Source organism: Zingiber officinale, chromosome 8A (genome assembly GCF_018446385.1).
Source record: "Zingiber officinale cultivar Zhangliang chromosome 8A, Zo_v1.1, whole genome shotgun sequence".
NCBI lineage: Eukaryota > Viridiplantae > Streptophyta > Magnoliopsida > Zingiberales > Zingiberaceae > Zingiber > Zingiber officinale.
Window position 1 is genome coordinate 74,202,520 of NC_056000.1, and position 19,393 is coordinate 74,221,912.

The 19,393-nt window shown below is 38.3% G+C and overlaps 2 protein-coding genes across 6 annotated transcripts in view; both read left to right on the forward strand.

Annotated features, from left to right (window-relative positions):
- The first annotated feature begins 248 nt into the window (after nt 1-248).
- LOC122009554 overlaps nt 249-19,393 on the forward strand; it is a 38,142-nt gene continuing 18,997 nt past the window's right edge. For 3 of the 4 annotated variants that reach the window (XM_042565754.1, XM_042565755.1, XM_042565756.1), the window contains exons 1-2: nt 249-922; nt 997-1,116. In XM_042565754.1, the coding sequence (XP_042421688.1) occupies nt 473-922; nt 997-1,116 (570 nt within the window). In that variant the 5' untranslated portion in view covers nt 249-472. Of the gene's footprint in view, nt 923-996; nt 1,117-1,187; nt 1,385-1,454; nt 1,651-1,719; nt 1,938-4,026; nt 4,373-19,393 lie in introns of those variants that run through there. The other variant, XM_042565753.1, reaches the window with a different exon arrangement.
- Nucleotides 11,806-15,503, forward strand: LOC122009551 (disease resistance protein RPS2-like). Of its 2 annotated transcripts, none has more exons than XM_042565750.1 (2): nt 11,806-14,641; nt 15,125-15,503. In XM_042565750.1, exon 1 carries the CDS (start codon nt 11,977-11,979, stop codon nt 14,620-14,622), a length of 2,646 nt encoding a protein of 881 aa, XP_042421684.1. In that variant the 5' UTR covers nt 11,806-11,976; the 3' UTR covers nt 14,623-14,641; nt 15,125-15,503. The 2 variants fall into 2 exon arrangements, with proteins under 2 accessions (XP_042421684.1, XP_042421685.1); XM_042565751.1 differs by having other exon boundaries at nt 15,137-15,503.

Below are 19,393 nucleotides of genomic sequence, written 5' to 3' on the forward strand. Positions count from 1 at the left end.
ATTCAACAGCCCGTAATAGATCGGAAGGATTTTCCTAAATTATCTAATCCCATCACTTCAACCTATAAGTTTGCAGAGCATAGCTCATATAACATTTTATGGAGCATTTTAAATCGAGAAATTTAAGTTGTGGGACTAAGTAACTCCAAACCGAATTAGGAGTACAAATTTATTATAGCAAAAAATTGTCAAAAAACTGACAAAAAAAAAAAAAAAAAAAGTAAGAAAAGGACAATGGAGGGCGAATGAGGAGTGACGGAGCTCTCGAAGCTTGCGCTCCAGAATCGGAAGGAGTGGAGCGAGAGTATGGGCGACAAACCGCTCTGGAACAAAGATTTAATCAACATCTCTTTGAATCCGGAAAAGTCGCCTACCTTTTTCCTCTGGATTTGGATCCCTTTCCTGCTCTTTCGGCTCCTCTTCTATAAAACGCCGACCTACTGCTACTGCTTCCGCCTCTGTGTTCTCAGCCATGGTGCTCGAGGGCCATCCCCAGACCAAGGTTGGGATCGGCATTCCATCGAACGATTCGTGCGCGCCGGCGGCGGCAGCGATCAAGTCCTCAAAGAGGAGCAGGCTGAATAAGACCCCGCAGCGCGGCCTCGGGGTCGCGCAATTGGAGCGTCTCCGCTGCCTCGAAGAGCAGCACAAGAACGCCGGCGACGCTTCTTCCTCCTTGGACCCCTCACAGCCTTTTGGACTCTCGCCGCCGCCACGGCCTGTAACCGATGCCGCCCCCATGAATGAGCAGCAACGGCCGCACCAGCAACAGCCGCCAGGATTTTCCCCGACGCTTTGGGATGCTGTCGATCTTAACGATGATCCTTCAGCGAAGAAAATCGAAACCCCTTTTTTCAGTAGCAATGCCCGATCGGCAAACTTGGTCTACATGAAGCGGCAACAGCGACCGCCAACTGAACTGGTTGGCGAAGCTTGTTCTCCGATTCCTGGTCTGCTTTTACTGATTTGAAATGATGGACGTTGCATGTTTTGCAGGTGAATTCTTCTTCGACATTTCTCTTGTCACCTGGAGTGAATCAGCCTATGGAGCCCCCTTCAAACCAAAACACCTCTAACAATTACGACTTGCTTTCTTGTTGGAGAGATCAGGGAAAGGTATGAGGAAGAACTTTTGGTTCCAATGTTGTATGTATGTGTTGCGTTGTGATTGTTGTTAATTTTGCTAGAATTTAGTAGAAATAGTTGGCAACAAGCTGTCTCACCCTTCTCACCTCGACAATCCCACGGCTTATTACCCTCAAAATCCTTTGCTCTCCAGAGACGATTACTGGCCACCAATTCCGTACACTTGCAGAAAAAGGTCAGATAGATGCTCGTCGACAAATGACAGTAATTTGGGAAAACATGAATTCCAAGCTATTAGGTACTTGATGATTTTCTTCTTGTTAAGTTGAAATTTAGCTTGTTTAGCAAAGTAACATGCTCCATCTCAGAGGAACCACTTCAACTTCCTTCATGGACATGAGGAGTTCGGATAGTTATAGTGAGAAAAGGAACAAAGAAGGTTGCAGGGGTAATGATGGTGTTTGTTTTAGCTTAGGTTCGGTCTCCACATCGAGTTCGCGATCTATTGGCAACCCTGTGTATCGTCAGTATGATTGTCCTAATTTCGGCTTGCAACATAATCAGGCAAGAAAAATACATGGTGTCTTTGTTTTTGGTGGATAGTAGTTTGAGTAAATTGTTTATATTCTGCAGAAAAGCTTGGACAATGTCTCTTCATCTAATGGAGTACTGTTCTATAATTTCCTGCCTCCTGGTCCAACTAGAAATGAGAAAAGACCATCTGAGATGAGAGAACCACTAGCTGGTGGCATTGATCTCGACTTGAAACTTTAGGAGATTTTTGTGCTTTGGATGGATTCTTCATACAAATAATTATTCCACGGTCATCGTTTGCTATTTATTGTATCAAGGTAACAACAACTATGTTTATTTCCAACCATTGTTCCTTTCATATGTTACTTCTTTTCATAGTTCAGTAGTCTCACCATTCGTTGAGTAAAACATTAGTTTTGTGTTTATTTGTGGAAATCGATAGTTTTATCAATGTTTCTTTCCTTAGTGATCGTTGACTTTAAAGTCAAAATGGTTCACTATTATAATTCTATCTTCATTCATTGGTCTGATTCTTGATGACAAACTAAAGAAGTATTGTTAATAACTTTGTCAAACAATGCAATTAGATAAGTGGATCAGTGATTTTATGATAACAATTTGCATAAATGGTGAATTCCAATGCATACAAATTCTAAATTAAAATAGATAAAACAAGTAGATGCCTTAATGATATAGGTGTTTACCTCTTCAGGCCCTAGATTTTTAAATGGTACCCTCTATACAGAGGTCTCTAAATCGCTTGTGAGCCTACTTTTGTGTGTTGCTACTTGCTTACTCTTGCCACTCCATAATCTGCAATTTGAGTACAACTAAAGCATCAGCCTAATTGCTCTTATTATCTATTGGAAGCACACCTAACTACTCTCAAATACAACTTTTATATCCTATCTTTTTTGTGTAAACACAGTCATCTTAGCATTTTTATCCATGTCACATTTAACTTTTTGTCTCTTTTTCAGAAATGGATGAAAAGGCCATGCGAATGAAGAATTCCCATGGCTCAACTTGAAATGGAGAGAGTTGTTCACTTAAATACCAGAAACCTTTTGATGTAGCGTAATAAGATATTGATCTAGCGAATGTGTAAGCTGGTATTTGATGAGAGGCCAAGAGTGGTGCATGATCATATGATCCAGAACTGTCTGACCTCCACAGCCACACTACCTGCTTTCTTAGGTTGGTTACAGTCTCGCTAACAAATGTGTCCTCCCCAATCTAGTGGCGGACAAAGTGGCTGAGTTGATAGGGCTAGGCACCAACGAATGTCTTGCTGAACATCATTCCCTAATCGTGTTTGTTGGGTTGTAATGGTTGCAAACAAAGTCCCAAAAAACACATGGAAATGATCATGAACTTATAAGAGAAAGATATCTCCATTGGTACGAGGCCTTTTGGCTAGAGTCCAAAAATAAAACCATGAGAACTTAGGCTCAAAGTGAACAATATCATATCATTGTAGAGGTATCTAAATTCTTTTAGTCTTAAGTATTAATATCAGAGCTCGGACTGTCAGAAGGTCTAACCCTAGAGTCATGGTTCAATCAAGCTATGTGGATAGAATATTGACCTCTAACGAAGGAAGTGGGGGTTCACATGTCTGGATTAAGACAACCAGACATCAGGCGAAGAAGTCCTAGTAGGTCAGGTCCTAGTAGATCGGTCGGACCGAGGGGTATGATAGGCTTGAGGAGGAGGTACTTTGTTTGAGGGGGGATTGTTGGTTTGAATTGGTTTCAAACAAAGTCCCACAAGAAAAACACATGGAAAGGATTATGAACTTATAAGGGAAAGATATCTTTATTGGTATGAGGTCTTTTGAATATAGCCAAAAACAAAACCATGAGGGTTTAGATCCAAAGTGGACAATATCATATTATTGTGGAGATATCTAAATTCTTTTGGTCCAAACAGTGTCATGGTGGAAGAGAATGAGAATAGGGAATCCATGATTAGCTAATAACAATAGAAATAAAATTGGAGATATAAAGGTAATCAATAGATTTTATCCATCAGCCCTGCATCTGTCCAGTTTGGGCAGACCAAAAACATTGGATAAATTAGAATCTTTTCCTTGCGTTCATATTTTCTGGCTGATTAGTGCTTCTTATCCATCTGCTCAGTTGTCCATTGTTCGACTTACTGTAAACACTCATCAACTAGCACTAAGAAGTTTTATCATACATATGATTAGTGAGTTCATCTAATATTAACATAAAGAGACAATGATTCATATCACATCAATTTCTGTCCCTTTATTCCAGCATCCTGCTTACAGAAGCTGCATTTTATCTTCAGCAAAGTAGTTAAGTTTCCGAATCATTTTTGTTAAACTAGAGGAAACCGAATTGTGATTTCTTCACTAACAAGTCATATTTGTTTGCATAGGGAGGCTTGAATCACTAGAGGAGTTTCAGCACAGTGGACAGGCAGCGACAAGCACCGCACCCAAAATTTCAGCTACACCTTGTTGATGGGTCAAGAACAATCCATCATTGGCTTGATTCAAATTAATCGTATGGACAACCATATAAAACAGAGTAACGGTGTATCAAACGTTCAGATCTCTACTTCCATATTTGTCGTTTGTTCAGTGTCTTTTCTGATGGATTAAATTTATCCCATGTAGTTGTAATTCTTCTTTCTTTAGTAAAAGTGTAAAACCCAGAGTGTTCCGGTTATGATGCAAGTGAGAATGAAAGACACTGAACTTTTTCAATGGGAACATCTAATGTCTTTGCAACTCTTCCTGGTGAAATTACCAAAGCTCTGATTGTGCTAGTTGATCCACACAAAATAGCTTTGATAGGAGAATATCTTTAGCTCATCTCAATAGCCCACATGCATGCAACTGGTGTTTTGTGTTACGATTTAAGCATGAACTTATCGCTAAGCTGACTATGAGCTAGAACACTTACCATAAGGTATCGAGCCTCTGTTGCTTGCAATGTGCTGGGAGTGTCATAGCTCTATGAGCCTCAATTGCTATTGGAGCCGAGAAAGTCATCCTTGTTTGTTTGCTCTAAAAAAAAATGTCAAACTCAATTTGGTGTGGCTCACTTATATTCTTTATTGTCGAAAAAACATTTCAACTATTTGTAATTGGTAACTTTTTTTTGGCTCTTTCTTTCATAAAATAGGATAAAGAAAATTAATGCTAATAGAGACATTGAAACTACTAGGCAAGTTCCATGTAAATTTTTTCCATATTATTCTACATTGTCAGTCAACTTAGTCATTCCTCTAAATCTAGAAAATATAGATAAGAATTATTGCCCTCTCCGTGAAGAGCTACATGCATGAAGATGAAAGGAGAGAGCAAGTAAAATGTTTATTCCATTTTCATAGTTAGCTAACATTTAGGATTTATTTTATTGATGATTACGCTCACGCCCCCTCACAACCCTAGGAAGGTAAATCATAAATCAATTTATAATATACCATGACCAAGAGATGGGAGAAATTTTTCTTACATATAGGATTTTTTTTCCCGAAAAGATAAATATGGTAGGATCCTCAAGTTATGCAAATAAAGATAAATCATCAATTAATTTATAGTCAACTGCTAAGTTGATTAGGGGTAGGAAAAATTTTCTTCCGAGGACATACACTCCTTGGGAATTGATCTTTGCTCTATTATAGGAGTGCGGATCCTCTGGTCCGCAAAACACGAACCAGAGGATGGGTCACTCTCCACCATTGGTGGAGATTGATGACCCCCACTTATTTTACAGGTGGGGTCATCACTCTCTACCAATGGCCCATCCTCTGGTCCACGTTTTGCGGACCAGAGGATCTGAGATGCTATTATAGTAAATCTGTCGCCCTCTTACTCATTTAAGCATCCCGTGGAGACGGTAGAATTTCTTTTATTTAAAAAAATAATAAATCAGATAACACTAAATCTAGGACGACTGATTCGACCTGTCGAAAATTTCTCACCAATAGGATTTCTTTTGTTGGATAAATCCTACAAAAGTTTTTTACTAGTGGAATTTGTTTTATTATGTAAAAGAGTGAAATCCACCATCTTAACGACCCATCTCCCACGACTACCCCACATCATTAGGAGAAAATAAATTAAGAAACTAAAATTAATCATCACATACAAGGATAATTCAACGATTATTATCATAATTCAACTCTTACTCAGTATTATAAATCTACCATATGACGGTGGAAATAAATGAAGAGGACCTCTGGAGAGAAGAAACCAGCTGGAGTTTCACGAGGCGATCGAAGAACCAGCCAACCTCTTAGGATGAGATGGTTAACCTCCATTAATGACCCACACCCCACATCTCCACCTTCTCAAGTCTTCTGCACCATATGGAAAGGCAGGACAAAACACATGGGAACAAAGCCAAATCTTCACAATACATCTATGGACTACATCAAGCTTTATGATCTTGAGAAATTTATCAAAACAGTTCGGGACAAGTCTCCATTCTCAGCATGTGATTCGTCCTTGAGCCAGACAATCCATGTTGAATCTTTCCTTTCTTTGTCACTGTTGTGTATAAAGTCCCAGCTATAACTGCTTTCCTCCACTCAACTACCTTCCCCTTTCCAGCCCAAGCAAGCAAAACATGCTCCTCTCGGGTGCATAGTCCAGTTTCCAGGCCTTTTGTCTTGTTGGCTGCTTCCATGGGGGGCTACAGCTTCTCCAGTGACCTCCTGGGGCACATATCAACCAGTCAGTGAAGCTGAGGAGGTTCATGATATCGCCGTTCGATCCTCGTTACAGGTGAAGCACTGAACAATAGAATGATGGTATTCATCATTAACCTGCTGACTGACTGATTGACTGCTTAATCTTGAATCGATTCACAGAGCATGGCAGCTGTTCCTGATTCTACTTGTCATTTATTCAGCCTGGATTTGCTCATTTGAATTAGCTTCCCTGAGATATATAACTCCCAGCAAAGCTTTTATGGATTGAGAACATTCTCAGCAGTTTCTTCGCAATTGATAGTTGGCAACAAGCTATCTCGGCCTTCTCATCTCGACAATCTCACGGCTTATTCTCCTCAAAATCCTTTGCTCTCCAGAGATGATTACTGGCCACCAATTCCGTACACTTCCCGAAAAAGGTCAGATCGATGCTCGTCGACAAATGGCAGTAATTTTGGAAAACATTAGTTCAAAGCTGTTAGGTACTCGATGCTTTTCTTCTTGTTAAGTTGAAATTAATTAGCTTGTTTAGCGAAGTAACATGCTCCATCTCAGAGGAACCGCTTCAACTTCTTTCATGGACTTAACGAGTTCGGATCATGAAAAGGAACAAAGAAGGTTGCAGAAGAAATGATGGTGGTTTTTTTAACTTAGGTTTGGTCTCCACGTCGAGTTCGAGTTCTATTGGCAACCCTTGGTATCGTCAGGATGATTGTCCTAATTTCAGCTTGCAACATAGCAGGGCGTCTCAAGATTCCTTGAAAAAATTTTTAAAATAAAATTTTTTAATATATTTTTAATTTTCTTTAATATTTTTCATTTAGATTTGGGATGAAAATAATGATTAAAAAAAAATATTTTTAAAATTAGTTATTAAAAAGAATTAAATATTATTTTTAAAAAAACTAATTTTTGATATAAAATTTAGTTTTGATATTTTGATAATAATTTTATTTTTTATTAATAAAATTATTAAATTATTTAATCTTTTTAGTTAGAATGTCAAATAGACTTTATTAATTTTAATTTTAAAAAATTTATTTTTGCTAATGAATTTTACTTTGTATTTTATGATAAAAAATCAAAATTTATTTTTACTAATGGATTTTACTTTGTATTTTATGATAAAAAAATCTCTAATTCATATTATTATTGAGAAATAAAAAGAAAGAACGAGGAAGAAATATTATCGGCAAAGGAAGAGAAGGACGTTCTCTGCGAGTATCATCGGTGAGGATGGATAAACATGCAAAATTGCTGATGAAAAAAAGGAAAGGGCATAATGCACTAATGAAAGAACTATTAGGATTTTTAAGAATTATTGAGGAGCAAAGAATTCATTAGGTTTTATAAGAATAGTATTACTAATTGCAAACTAAAATGGGAATCGGAGTAATAATAAAAAAAAAAGAAAAAATATGTCAATTTAAAAATGAATTATATTTAAGGTAGAATAAAATCTCATATAAAATTATAGTAGGCAATTAATGAGGAAATAAAGATAAGTACAATGTATAAATAGGAAGTGGAATCGATAATGAATTAATTGACAAGGTGTTATTAATGAATTAGTAAGATATTTATAATTAATTAATATTAACGATGCTAATTTAATTTTTTTAATATCTTAATTAATTAATCAATGGGCCCCAATAAAATTGGGATGCCTAAGCATAGACCTTAATGACTTATACCTTGAACCGAGCCTGCAACATAATCCGTATGTTGTTCCACTTAAGCTCTCAGTACCTTACAAGCATTGTTGCTATTTACACTTTATTATAGTCACTTGTTAATGATCATTCCACATTTGTTTCCAACAAGTAAATCTACTGTGAAGTAAATTGTCAAAGCCAAATCCTCAAGAGTGTCAGTAGTGTTATTTGACACATAAGTCGAATCCTTCATTGGTGATGTACTACAATAAAATTATCTGCATCCTATACTACTGTGTCTTTGAGTGATTAAGATCTCTCATAAAGGGCTAGACTTAAAAAATTTATTTTATAGCATTTATTTCATAACCATTTACTGCCTTTAAGGTTTGCAAATTAAAGTGTTATTACACTTTGTGTTTACACTATAGTTCATAGGATTGTGATGATCTATTTGAAGTCAGGATCTGAGCCGTAGGATAAAATTGGCGAGAATTGAATCGGTAGAATCGGACCTTTAGGGTCTAGAATCTTTGGGTAAAAAAAAACATCATAAGATGACCTAATTTAAAGGGCAACAAAATAGTCTAATAAAAATTAAATAGAATTGTTGCAACATAGGATCATACTGATTTTATCGATCCTATGTGATCTCACTGATTTTGCTCTGATTTCATCACAAAAAAATTCTAAATGATCCCGAAACGATTTGGTACTTTTAGACAGTAGGATCTTACTATCAAGATGAAGATTAGCTAAATCATAATTTATATTCACTATAATTAATTTAAGTAACTACCATAATAAAATAGTGTAATTATTTTAAATTTAAACTACTTTTAACTTTCTTTCATATCAAAAGTTTCACTGTTAGAAAATACCTCAAGAATATGTCAAGGAATACAACCTAAAGAGCAACATGATACTTTTGCAGGAGACCATAGTTTCTAGGATCACCATCCTACGTAAAATTGATTTGGAATCAAAATTAGATTGGTCAGAATAGAATTTGTTGGATAGGGATGCACGTGAAAGAAAGGAGAGAGGGGGATGAATCATGTGGTTTTAAAAACTTTTTTTTTTTTTTTTGTTTTAAAAAGTGAGTACGCAGTAGAATTAAAATATAGAAACAAAAAGTCAAAACATAAGTACACAAGCGGTTTATTTGGTTCAGAGCTTTTGGCGACTCCTACTCCAAAACCTGAGTCTCGCGGAGCTATCGATGGATAGTTCACTAATAACTTTTTCTAGAATAGCCGAAAGAGGGGATCAAATACAAAAATAATAATAGGAATAATGTAACACGCTACACTTTCCTTTTAAGCAATAATTAAGTACACGAAAAGAACTTTGTTACCCAACACTTGTTAATAATCGAATCAGGCTCGGTGTTGATCGGCTCCTCAGTAGTAATCGAGGGCAGCAACGTCATAGCAAAGCAGCAACAGGAAATCGGAGTAGTCGGAACGTCAAACGAACGTGTAGAAGCTTGTAGAATTGATGTTGAAGAACTCTTAGTTGAAGTGCTCTTTTATAAGAGATGGAAGGCGTCTTCCATAGCATTGAAGGAGCTTTCAATGCCAAATTCTATCCCCTTAAAAAGCGGCTCCTTAATTATCATCGATGACATCTCTATTTTATCCGACCGAAGGTGCCTTCCAAGTACTCGGAGGTGCCTTCCATGAACAGCCTGGAAGGTGCCTCGAGTACTGTTCACCCGAGACTCTTTGTGCTTCATTTTCCCTGCAAGAAGTATTAGTCTAATACAAAAATATTTAACATGCAAAATATGGTTAGCACAATAATAGTAAGCAGTAATAATTAGTTCATGTCCTTCCAAGACCAGAAACTAGTCAGAGTCTCAGTTTAGAGATCCAAAATGGACCTAAATTAGACCAGCGCCTAAAGTTCAAACTTGGACTCGTTCTCTTTGGAACTTTCTCCTCTAATGACTTACTTTCACTTACCAACTTGTAGTCTATTGACTAACCTCTTGACCCTCCGGGTCTTCTCACCAGTTGTCAGGTCCGCAGACCTAACTAGATTTCGGCCAGTTGTCATACCCCGCGGACCCAGCCAGACTTTCTGCCAAATATCAGGTTGACCCTTTGACGTATTTAGGGTTCGTACCAACTATTAGGTCCTCAAAGCTAGTTAGGTTTCATCCTGGTGTTAAGTCTCTTAAACCCGTCAATCCCTGCACTTGATAAATGCATTAGATTAAAAAAATACCTAACTTAATTAACTTATCATTTATCAAAATATGAGTTAGATCGTTAGTGTAAATTACACCAATAGGATTAGAGAATAGTATGATTCTATTAAAATTATTGAAATTTAAGTTAATATTTGATAGAATAGTCCATAAAAATTAAAGAATGATATTTGAGTGAAATTCTTATGGAAGTTAAATCAAATTAATAATAATATTAATAATGATATTAATAATAAAAAATAAGTTGTAGAAATATATAATAAACAAATATAATTTATTTATATTTTTTTTAAAATTTAAAATAAAATTTTATATATCTTTTCATAAGATAATTTCGTTAGATTTTAAGAAAGTATATTTAAAATATGAATTAATTAATTAAAGTTTTAATTAAACCTAAAACATAAAATGATATCTCCTCTTTCCATCAATTCATTGTGCCACTCTTTTCGCCCCCAGGGCTGGATCAGTTGGTAAGTGGCTGGGAAGTTGTACCATGAAGCAGCAGGTTCGAGTGTCGACGGTTGCAATGTGGGATAATATCCCCGTCTGCCGGCTTAAAGCCTCGAACCCCCAGCCACTTGTCAACCCAGCATTCACCCTGATTAACCCTCCTCCTACATCACCATGGGGCAGGCGTAGGGGGCCATCGGGGCGGCGGATTCCGCCTTTTTTTGTACCATTGTGCCACTCTTTTTTCTTTGGACTCTGTATATCTAATCCCTCTTGGATTGGGTGCAACGGAGCGCTGAGGATGAGGGATTTTACTTTTTACAACAAATTATGCGACTCTCCTCTCTCGTGAAATGCTCACCGCTCCCCTTTTTCCCATCTAGCAGTAAGAGTCGTAGATGACGTCTTCTCGCACGTCCCCCTCTGCAAGCCGTGAGAAACTAGCAACGGCATTTGTGCGTCTCCCGTCCCCCTCCGCAAGCTGCTTGTGTCGCCTCCTCATGCACACTCGCGTGTCCCCCCGACTGCTGCTGGTCGCAAAGACACCGACGAGGACAGTTGGTTCGGGTACTTCATCCGGATCATTTAGAATGTAAGATCAACCAATTCCATGCAATACTGTAATATTCCAAATGATCCATTTTCAATTCTATTGCAAAAATTTGATCAAAATCGATCCCAGATCGTGCGATCGTAAGATTTGAATCGTGATTTTAGAAAGCATGAGCCTCTACGAACAAACATAAACACAACTTAGTAATTATTAAAAAAAAAAAAACTTGCTACGACCATCACAATATGGGTGATGTGAATTACAAACCTAACAAATTTTAAAAATGAAGGTGGGATGTCATCAATTGTGACGAAATAGATTATTGATACAAAATGACTTTAGTTACTAACTTTGCACGCTACCGCTATATATTATACTATATATATAGCTGGCAATGCTGACTTGGAATACTAAAAAAGTATCGTATGAATGACAATAGTTATTGACCCCAAGAAAGTCACCCTTGTTTGTTTGCTCTAAAAAAAATGATCAAACTCAGTTTTGCGTGGCTCACGTATAATCTCTGTTATTGAAAAAACATTTCTAACTGTTTGTAATACGTCACTTTTTGGCTCATCTTTCATAAATATAGGATAAAGAAAATTAATATTGATAGCGAAATTGGAACTGCGAGGCACGTTCCATGGGAAAGGAAAAAACACTTCCCCTTTTGCTTCCCGTAGAGAAAACTCCGATTCCCTTTTGTTTTCATTATTTCTTACTTTTCAACAAAATTGCAGCTGGAAACATAATCTACTCTATCATTCAGCTCTACTTCTCCAGCAAAAATGGCCGATATCATTTCAGGCATCTCCTCTATCTTCACTTGTCTCAAGGGTTGCTGTTTCCAATCTTGCAACTACATCGTCTCATTTGAGGGGGCCATCTCGTCTTTGATCGCAGAGCTCGACCAACTCAAGAGCAAAAGCATGGATATTAAGAGGCAAGTCGAGGCGGCCCAAAGGGATGAGCTCAATGTAAAGCAAGAAGTCCTCGGTTGGGTTAAATCTCTCGAAGACCTCTCTTCGGAGGCTGAAAACATAAATGCCGCGTACCGCCGGAAGTTCAAGTGTCTCTGCAACTTTCCTATTAATGTGTGCTCCAGCTACCCCCTCAGAACCAGAGCTGAGGCGGCGCTCACGGCGGCGGCCGATCTTAAGAAGAAGGCCGGAGAGTTCGCCGACGTGGCTGATGACCTGGATGTCGATCGCGTTCTTGAGGTGCCGAATCCTAAAGTCATCGGCATGGATACAGCCTTGGAGGAACTGCAAGGCCATGTAAGAGATGACGACGTCATCATCATTGGCATTCACGGCATGGGCGGCGTCGGCAAGACGGCACTTTTGAGAAGATTCAACAATGATTTCGCAGGGAAGGAATTGGACAATCTGGATGTCGTCATCTACCTCGACTTACCGACGGAGTACCAAGTGGAGGAGCTCCAGAAGCCCCTCTTCTCTCAATTGAAACTCACATGGAAAGACGAGGCAACGCAGAGGGACAGAGCCGGCCGCCTTTTCCGCGTGCTGAGCAAGATGAGATTTTTACTGTTGCTGGATAACGTATGGGAGCCCTTGAACTGTCAGGTCGTGGGAATTCCACTTCCCCAGCCGCCGTCCAAGAGCAAGATCGTGTTCGCCACCCGCATGGAGGATGTCTGCAGCCGCATGGGCGCCGAGAAGACGATCAAACTAGAATGCTTGTCGAGTGAGGAGGCTTGGGATCTCTTCAGATTCAACGCAAAGCTGAATCTCGCCAGCACCGACGCATCGATACTGGATCTGGCGAGAGCTTTGGCTCGACAGTGCGCCGGCTTACCGGCGGCGCTCATCTCCGTGGCGCATGCAATGGCGAGCAAAAGGACGTTCGCGGAGTGGAGGCATGTGCTGGCCATCATGAAGGAGGCTCCGTTCCAGCTTCCAGGAATGGAGGAGCATGTCTATCATCCACTTAAACTCTCCTACGACCGTCTGAGCGACACATTGCGAACGTGCGCGTCCAACTTCGCCCTGGTGCAGGAAGGACGGTTGCTGAGCAAACAATACGTTACGGATCTCTGGATCGGCCAAGGTTTCATCAACGACTTCGAGAAATCATCAGATACTTCAGACAAAGCATCATATCTGCTCGGAATGCTACTCGCGGCGTCTCTGATACAAAGATTCGACGACAAGTACTTCAAAATGCACCCTATGGTTCGCTCCATGATATTGTGGATGGAATGCGATTGCGGGAAGAAGGAGAGCAAATGGCTGAAAAGAGATGGACATGGTCTTGCAGAAGCACCTGGAGCAGAGAAGTGGAGAGTCGCCGAGAGGATATCTTTGGGCTGGAACAACATAGCTCTTCTTCCTGACGAGCCTCAGTGCCCCGATTTGATCTACTTGAATCTCCGAAAAAATCCTCCTCTCAGGAACATACCCAACAAGTTTTTCTCCCACATGCCTTGTCTCAGAATCCTTGATCTTCAGCAGACATCCATAGAAGAGCTTCCATCGGGGATTGGCAATCTTTCCCAGCTCCAATTGCTTGATTTATCTTTTACAAAGATTGCGTCTCTGCCGAGGGAGATTCAAGCTCTGGTGAATCTCAGATATTTGGCGATGCCATCAGCTACACATTTGAGAAGCATTTCTAGCGCTGTCATACCTTGTCTTCACCGACTGCAATGGCTGGATATATACAACAGCTACAGTGGGTGGAGAGTGGCGGGAGCCCTGCAATCGGATGGAGAGGGGATACTTCTCGACGAGTTAGAAAGCTTGAAGAAATTGAAGGTTCTTGGCATCACCATAAGCTCGGAAACTGCTCTTCGAAGACTCTCCGAGTTGCAAAGGCTTGCAGCCGCTGTGCATTGGCTCCAGATCGAAGGCTGTGGAACCTTGGCGCGTCTCGACATTCCATCTACTTATTGTTTTGGAGAAAACATGAAGAATTTGAAACAGATCCGACTCCAAGCGATGCCTGATCTTGAAGAGGTAATCATTGGTGGTGATCTTCATGCGCGCAATGCTCTATCATGCCTTAACTTCCTTTATCTCTCGGCTCTCCCAAAAGCTAAGATTATATGGAAGAACAGGTGTTTAGCGAATCTATGTGGGCTGGACATTCAAGATTGCAATGTAATTGATCGGCTACTGAAGTTGGAAGACAATGCAGCTAATTCTACGGAGACTATTACAATCTTCCCTAGATTAACAAAAATTGTGCTTCGAAAGTTACCAGAGTTGGAGAGTTTGAGTGACGGAGATCGAGTAATAGCATTCCCTTCCCTGAAGACCATGGAAGTGAGGAATTGTCCCAAGCTAAAGAAGCTGACATTGGTTGCTGAAAACCTGCGAGAGATCCAATGTGACAAAGAATGGTGGGATAAGCTAGATTGGTCAGATGAAAGAACATTGTCCTTCCAGAAACTCTTCAAGCAAGCGGATTGAAGAATTATTGTCTAGATTGGTGAGTTTTTTTACTGGTTGCAGTGTGCTTTTGAGAGAACTATATCTTCATGACTATTAGAATCTAGTAACACTTGCTAATAGAATCTATCACAATATCTAAATCACACAAGTTTTCTTCACCTATTTGAATGATTCTATATATCACATACTTCATAGTGATCTGAAGGAATGAAGTCTCTATAAAAACAATTTGTTTCTCAAAATAACCTACTTGTCACAATGACTTACAGAATCGGAAACACGACAAATGTTTATCTCTAAGTTGTAGGTATGCATGAATATCTTGTGTATAAGAAATATTGTAGATCAATTGGATGTGTCATAATAGATGAAGCATTTCTTTAATTGTCTTCCCTATGATAAACAAGCAAAAACAAGCAGTATAATAATCAATGTATTATCCCTAAGAATGCCATAGCTGGACTCTAATTTTTTATTTTAATGCGAAATTTTTTTTTATAGCATAAATATGTTTATGCAGTTCATCGTGCAGTATGTTGCGGTGGTGGCTAGCTTTTGTTCATTGTAATTCTCTCTTGGAGTTCTTGAAGACGGTCCCTTTCTTATTGCTTTGAAGTGCTTTTGATTTTGTTGGTTTGTGCGTGCTGGGAAAGATACAGGTTATTTTCTAGAAAGTTAATTATAGGAATAAACTTTGCACTATGATGCTGGAGATTCCAAAAACTTTCTTAGCGGAGGTTTCTTGTATTCCGATTCTTTCAAGCTTTTATATGGGCTCGATGTTGTGTTGTTTAGTTGATGTGGTTTCAGTTTTTTCAGTTTAACATTGTGAAAGCCTATTTGTATCTGACTATTCTTCACATTGAGTGATGAAGTTCTTAAAAGTGAATTTTTCTTGATTCATGAATACCATATAGATTCTGAACAATTCTAAACTGGATCATATCATTGATGTATAGTGATTCCGAACACCAACGTGGTTGTTCTCCATAGCCCTCCGAAGAGGGAAGCTGGGTAGTACCCGACCATGGTGTTGCCGTACACCACCCTCAATCTCTAATCTTCGCAGTCTTGAAAATTACATTCTTGAGCTCGTCGACTTGGAATTCGTTAAATATATCGATCCTCGTTTACCTTCCATACTTCTAGTGAGAATTCATACTAAAGTTCAGTCGCCCAAGACATGGGACAAGGAAGATCCTTGTTTACTTTCCATACTTCTAGTGAGAATTCATACTGATGTTCCTGTTAGAGAAAATTGGAAGGGGGATAAGAGGATAAGATGGACAAGTGGAACACAATAATCTTTCACATTTCTTCTTAAATCATAAAATATGTAGCCTATTTATAAGCTACTTACATAACTCATTACAACTCACTAACTCCACAATTCACCCTACTAACTCAACTACTTTATCCCACTACTACCACTCATTGACACCTCTTCAATCTACTAACTTAATTTTGAGTAATTTTATCAACACTCCTCCTTGATTCAAAATTACTAACACCAAGACACAATCTAAAATAAATAAACTTCTCTCTTGGAAGTGACTTTGTCAAGATATCCGACACTTGTTCATGTGTGCTACAGTGCTCTAATATAATTTCATTATTTGCAATTAAGTTTCAAATGAAGTGTAAACGAATATCAATATGCTTACATGGAAAGCCGGATTTTTTGTCATTGTAATTGTTGCCTTGTTACCACAAAAAATAATAGTTGGATCTTTTTGTTGTTGGTGAAGATCTGCAAGTAATCTTCTAACCCAAATTGCTTGACATGCTGCTGAAGTTGCTGTTACATATTCTGCTTCTGAAGACGATAAGACTGTAGTAGCCTGCTTCTATGAACTCCATAAAATTGCTCCTGATCCAATGTTAAAAACATTAGCTGAGGTGCTCTTTTGATCATCCACTAAACTTGCCCAATCACTATCAGTGAACCCGCAAAGATCAAATTTTGAAACTTTAGTATAATAAATTTCATAATCCACGATTCTAGCAACATAGCGTAAAATCCTTTTAGCTGCTTCAAGATGATGCTTTGTAGGATTTTACATAAACCTGGAGATTACACCAATAGAAAAAAGCAATATCTGGTTAGTATGAGTTAAATAAATTAAACCTCCAACTAAATTTCTAAAATATCTTGCATTAGCTTTTTCTAAACCATCATCCAATTGTAATTTCTCATTTATATTCATAGATGTAGTGGCTAGATTGTAATTGAATAAGTTGAACCTTTTCAGAAGATCTGTCGCATATTTTTTTTATGAGATAAAAATCCCATTAACTCCTTGCTTCACTTCAAGACCAAGAAAATAATGCAATATTCCCATATCTGATATCTCAAATCTCTTCATCATAATAGATTTAAAATCGGCCAATAGAGAATCAGAAGAACTCATATAAATTATATCATCAACATAAAGGCACACAATAATATAATCATCTCTATCTTGTTTCTTCACATAAAGAGTGGCTTCATTTTCACTTCTTGTGAAACCATGTTGTCGAAAGTCACGCTCTAGAGGAGTCTCTGTCAGACGAAAATCTAGCAGCACCTCCCCTATACCGATGACAATCTGAATCCTGAAATACATAGCCCTAAGGGCCTCTCAATCCTCGGTCAATACGATTGGAACATATATGATAAAATAAGTAAACATTCCACACAGTTTAATATAAAACCTACTCCACTACAAAGAGGTAAACACAACCCACAACGGAAAACCATCGCAGCGGAAAAACATGGGCAACGTACCAAAAAATCGATATAAAATACACGAGTGCAAGAACTACACATTACAAGTCTGTAGATCACATAACAAGGAAACCAAAGTCCGAAAATAGAAAATCAGCTCGACACAGAGTGGAGACTAGCAACTGGAACCTCTTGACGACTTCAACTTAAAATAAGAATAAATCAACAGAGTGAATTCAAGAACTCAGTGGGTATCGATCAGACATGCATAGTAAAATATAACTATTAGTAATAATCATGTAGTACAATCTCCTGAACAATAACAAATAATGCAAACTGAACAACAGAAGAGACTGTACTCACCAGAACCTCCTATCCGAACATAAGGGTGTGAATCATACCAACAGGTACAGGGTCGTCAGATCAAATACATAATGTCTCATGTATGCATGTCAATCATATGCAACCACCAAAATACAGTATCCAAAATGTAGTAATCACAAGCAATAAATGCAATCCGTGCATATGATGCAAATGACATGGTCACCCCTGACGCAGTTAGCCACCTCACACGCGATGGTGAGGTCAAGTGGATAGGGCTATGATAACTGTGCACTCTGCCATCACTACTCCTGAGTGACAGAGTGGATAGGATGTTATCGGAGTACACCTATCCTCCCACCCCAACTAAATGGGGGAGCCGAAGCTCTCATCTCCCTATATCATAGTCAAGAGGAGGGATCCATGCCCGCTACTACGCTATGTCACCACTACCCATGAGCGGATCAGCGGAGCCCTGACAGAGCAAACTGCACACCCTGCCTGATGTACCACTAACCCATGAGTGGTTGTGTGTGTAGACCATGTAACTGGCGATGTGCTTAACTATAAAGGAGCCGGCAATCGCTCAGCATGCAATCATGCAAAATGGTTCATGATACTAAAACATGTAACTCCTGAAAATATCAGCCTCCATATAATATGTACCAAAAGGAAAAAAACTGAGTTCATAACAATGATTTAGGTATCATAAATCTAAGTACACATACCAGGTAATAAATCTAGGTACACATGTCAGGTAATAAATCTAGGTACACATGCCAAGCAATAAATCTATGTACACATGTCAAGTATATCTAGTAGCTAGACCTGTATCCAGAAATGCATTGTATGTCACTACTTTTATGAATATAAATATACATGGCAAGAATCAAGAGGGCATAAGCATAAATATATAATAGATAACAATATGTGCATACTACAGGTATCACGTAGTGACATACCAAGGCAGATATAAACATAACTATTACTACTAGCTATAATTGATTATGTATATTAGAATGACAATATCAAAAGAGATAAGTCAAGGGCACCCGCCTTTATCTGTCGGTCGTGATAAACAATCTCACGTCGAGACTCTCATCTCGAATCAAAGTCCTGCAAATCAAATGTATAATTTAGCTACTCTAACATGTATCAAATAACTATATCAAATTCCTAATTCAATTAGGAAACCCTAATTATTAATCAACCTTAATTGATCATTGATTAACTCTTTAATCAAACTCATTTGATTAAATTAGATTTAGCCAAATCTTAACCCTCCCATAATCAAATTAGACTAGGCTAAGCATGAATCAATTCATTCATCCCTATTCCACAATCAGTATTCCCATTAAGCAATTCATATTCAATTAAACATAACACCATCATTAATTTAATCAAATTAATCTCTTGTTAATTCACCTAGGCGATATCCAATCAATTTCAACAATTCTCACCAATCAACCACTATCAAATCTCATTATAAATCCTTCTAACTCCACTAATCAATAATTATCCAATCAACTACAGATTACAAAATCTCCAACATAATCTGATACAAAATCATATCCACCAAATCCATCACAAAAATGTAACCAAAACTCCATACATAACTTACCTTGAATCAAAGTTCCCAATCCAGATCTAAAACCTTCACATTTCACATGCCCAATGAATTTACAATCCAAGCACCCTTAAACAGAATAATCTAACATAAGAATCAAAGAGGGCAACCTTGAAAAGAAACTAAACCCACAA

What these genes read in the sequence shown, in the direction of transcription:
- LOC122009551 (XM_042565750.1), top strand. Translation starts at nt 11,977, where the DNA reads ATGGCCGATATCATTTCAGGCATCTCCTCTATCTTCACTTGTCTCAAG.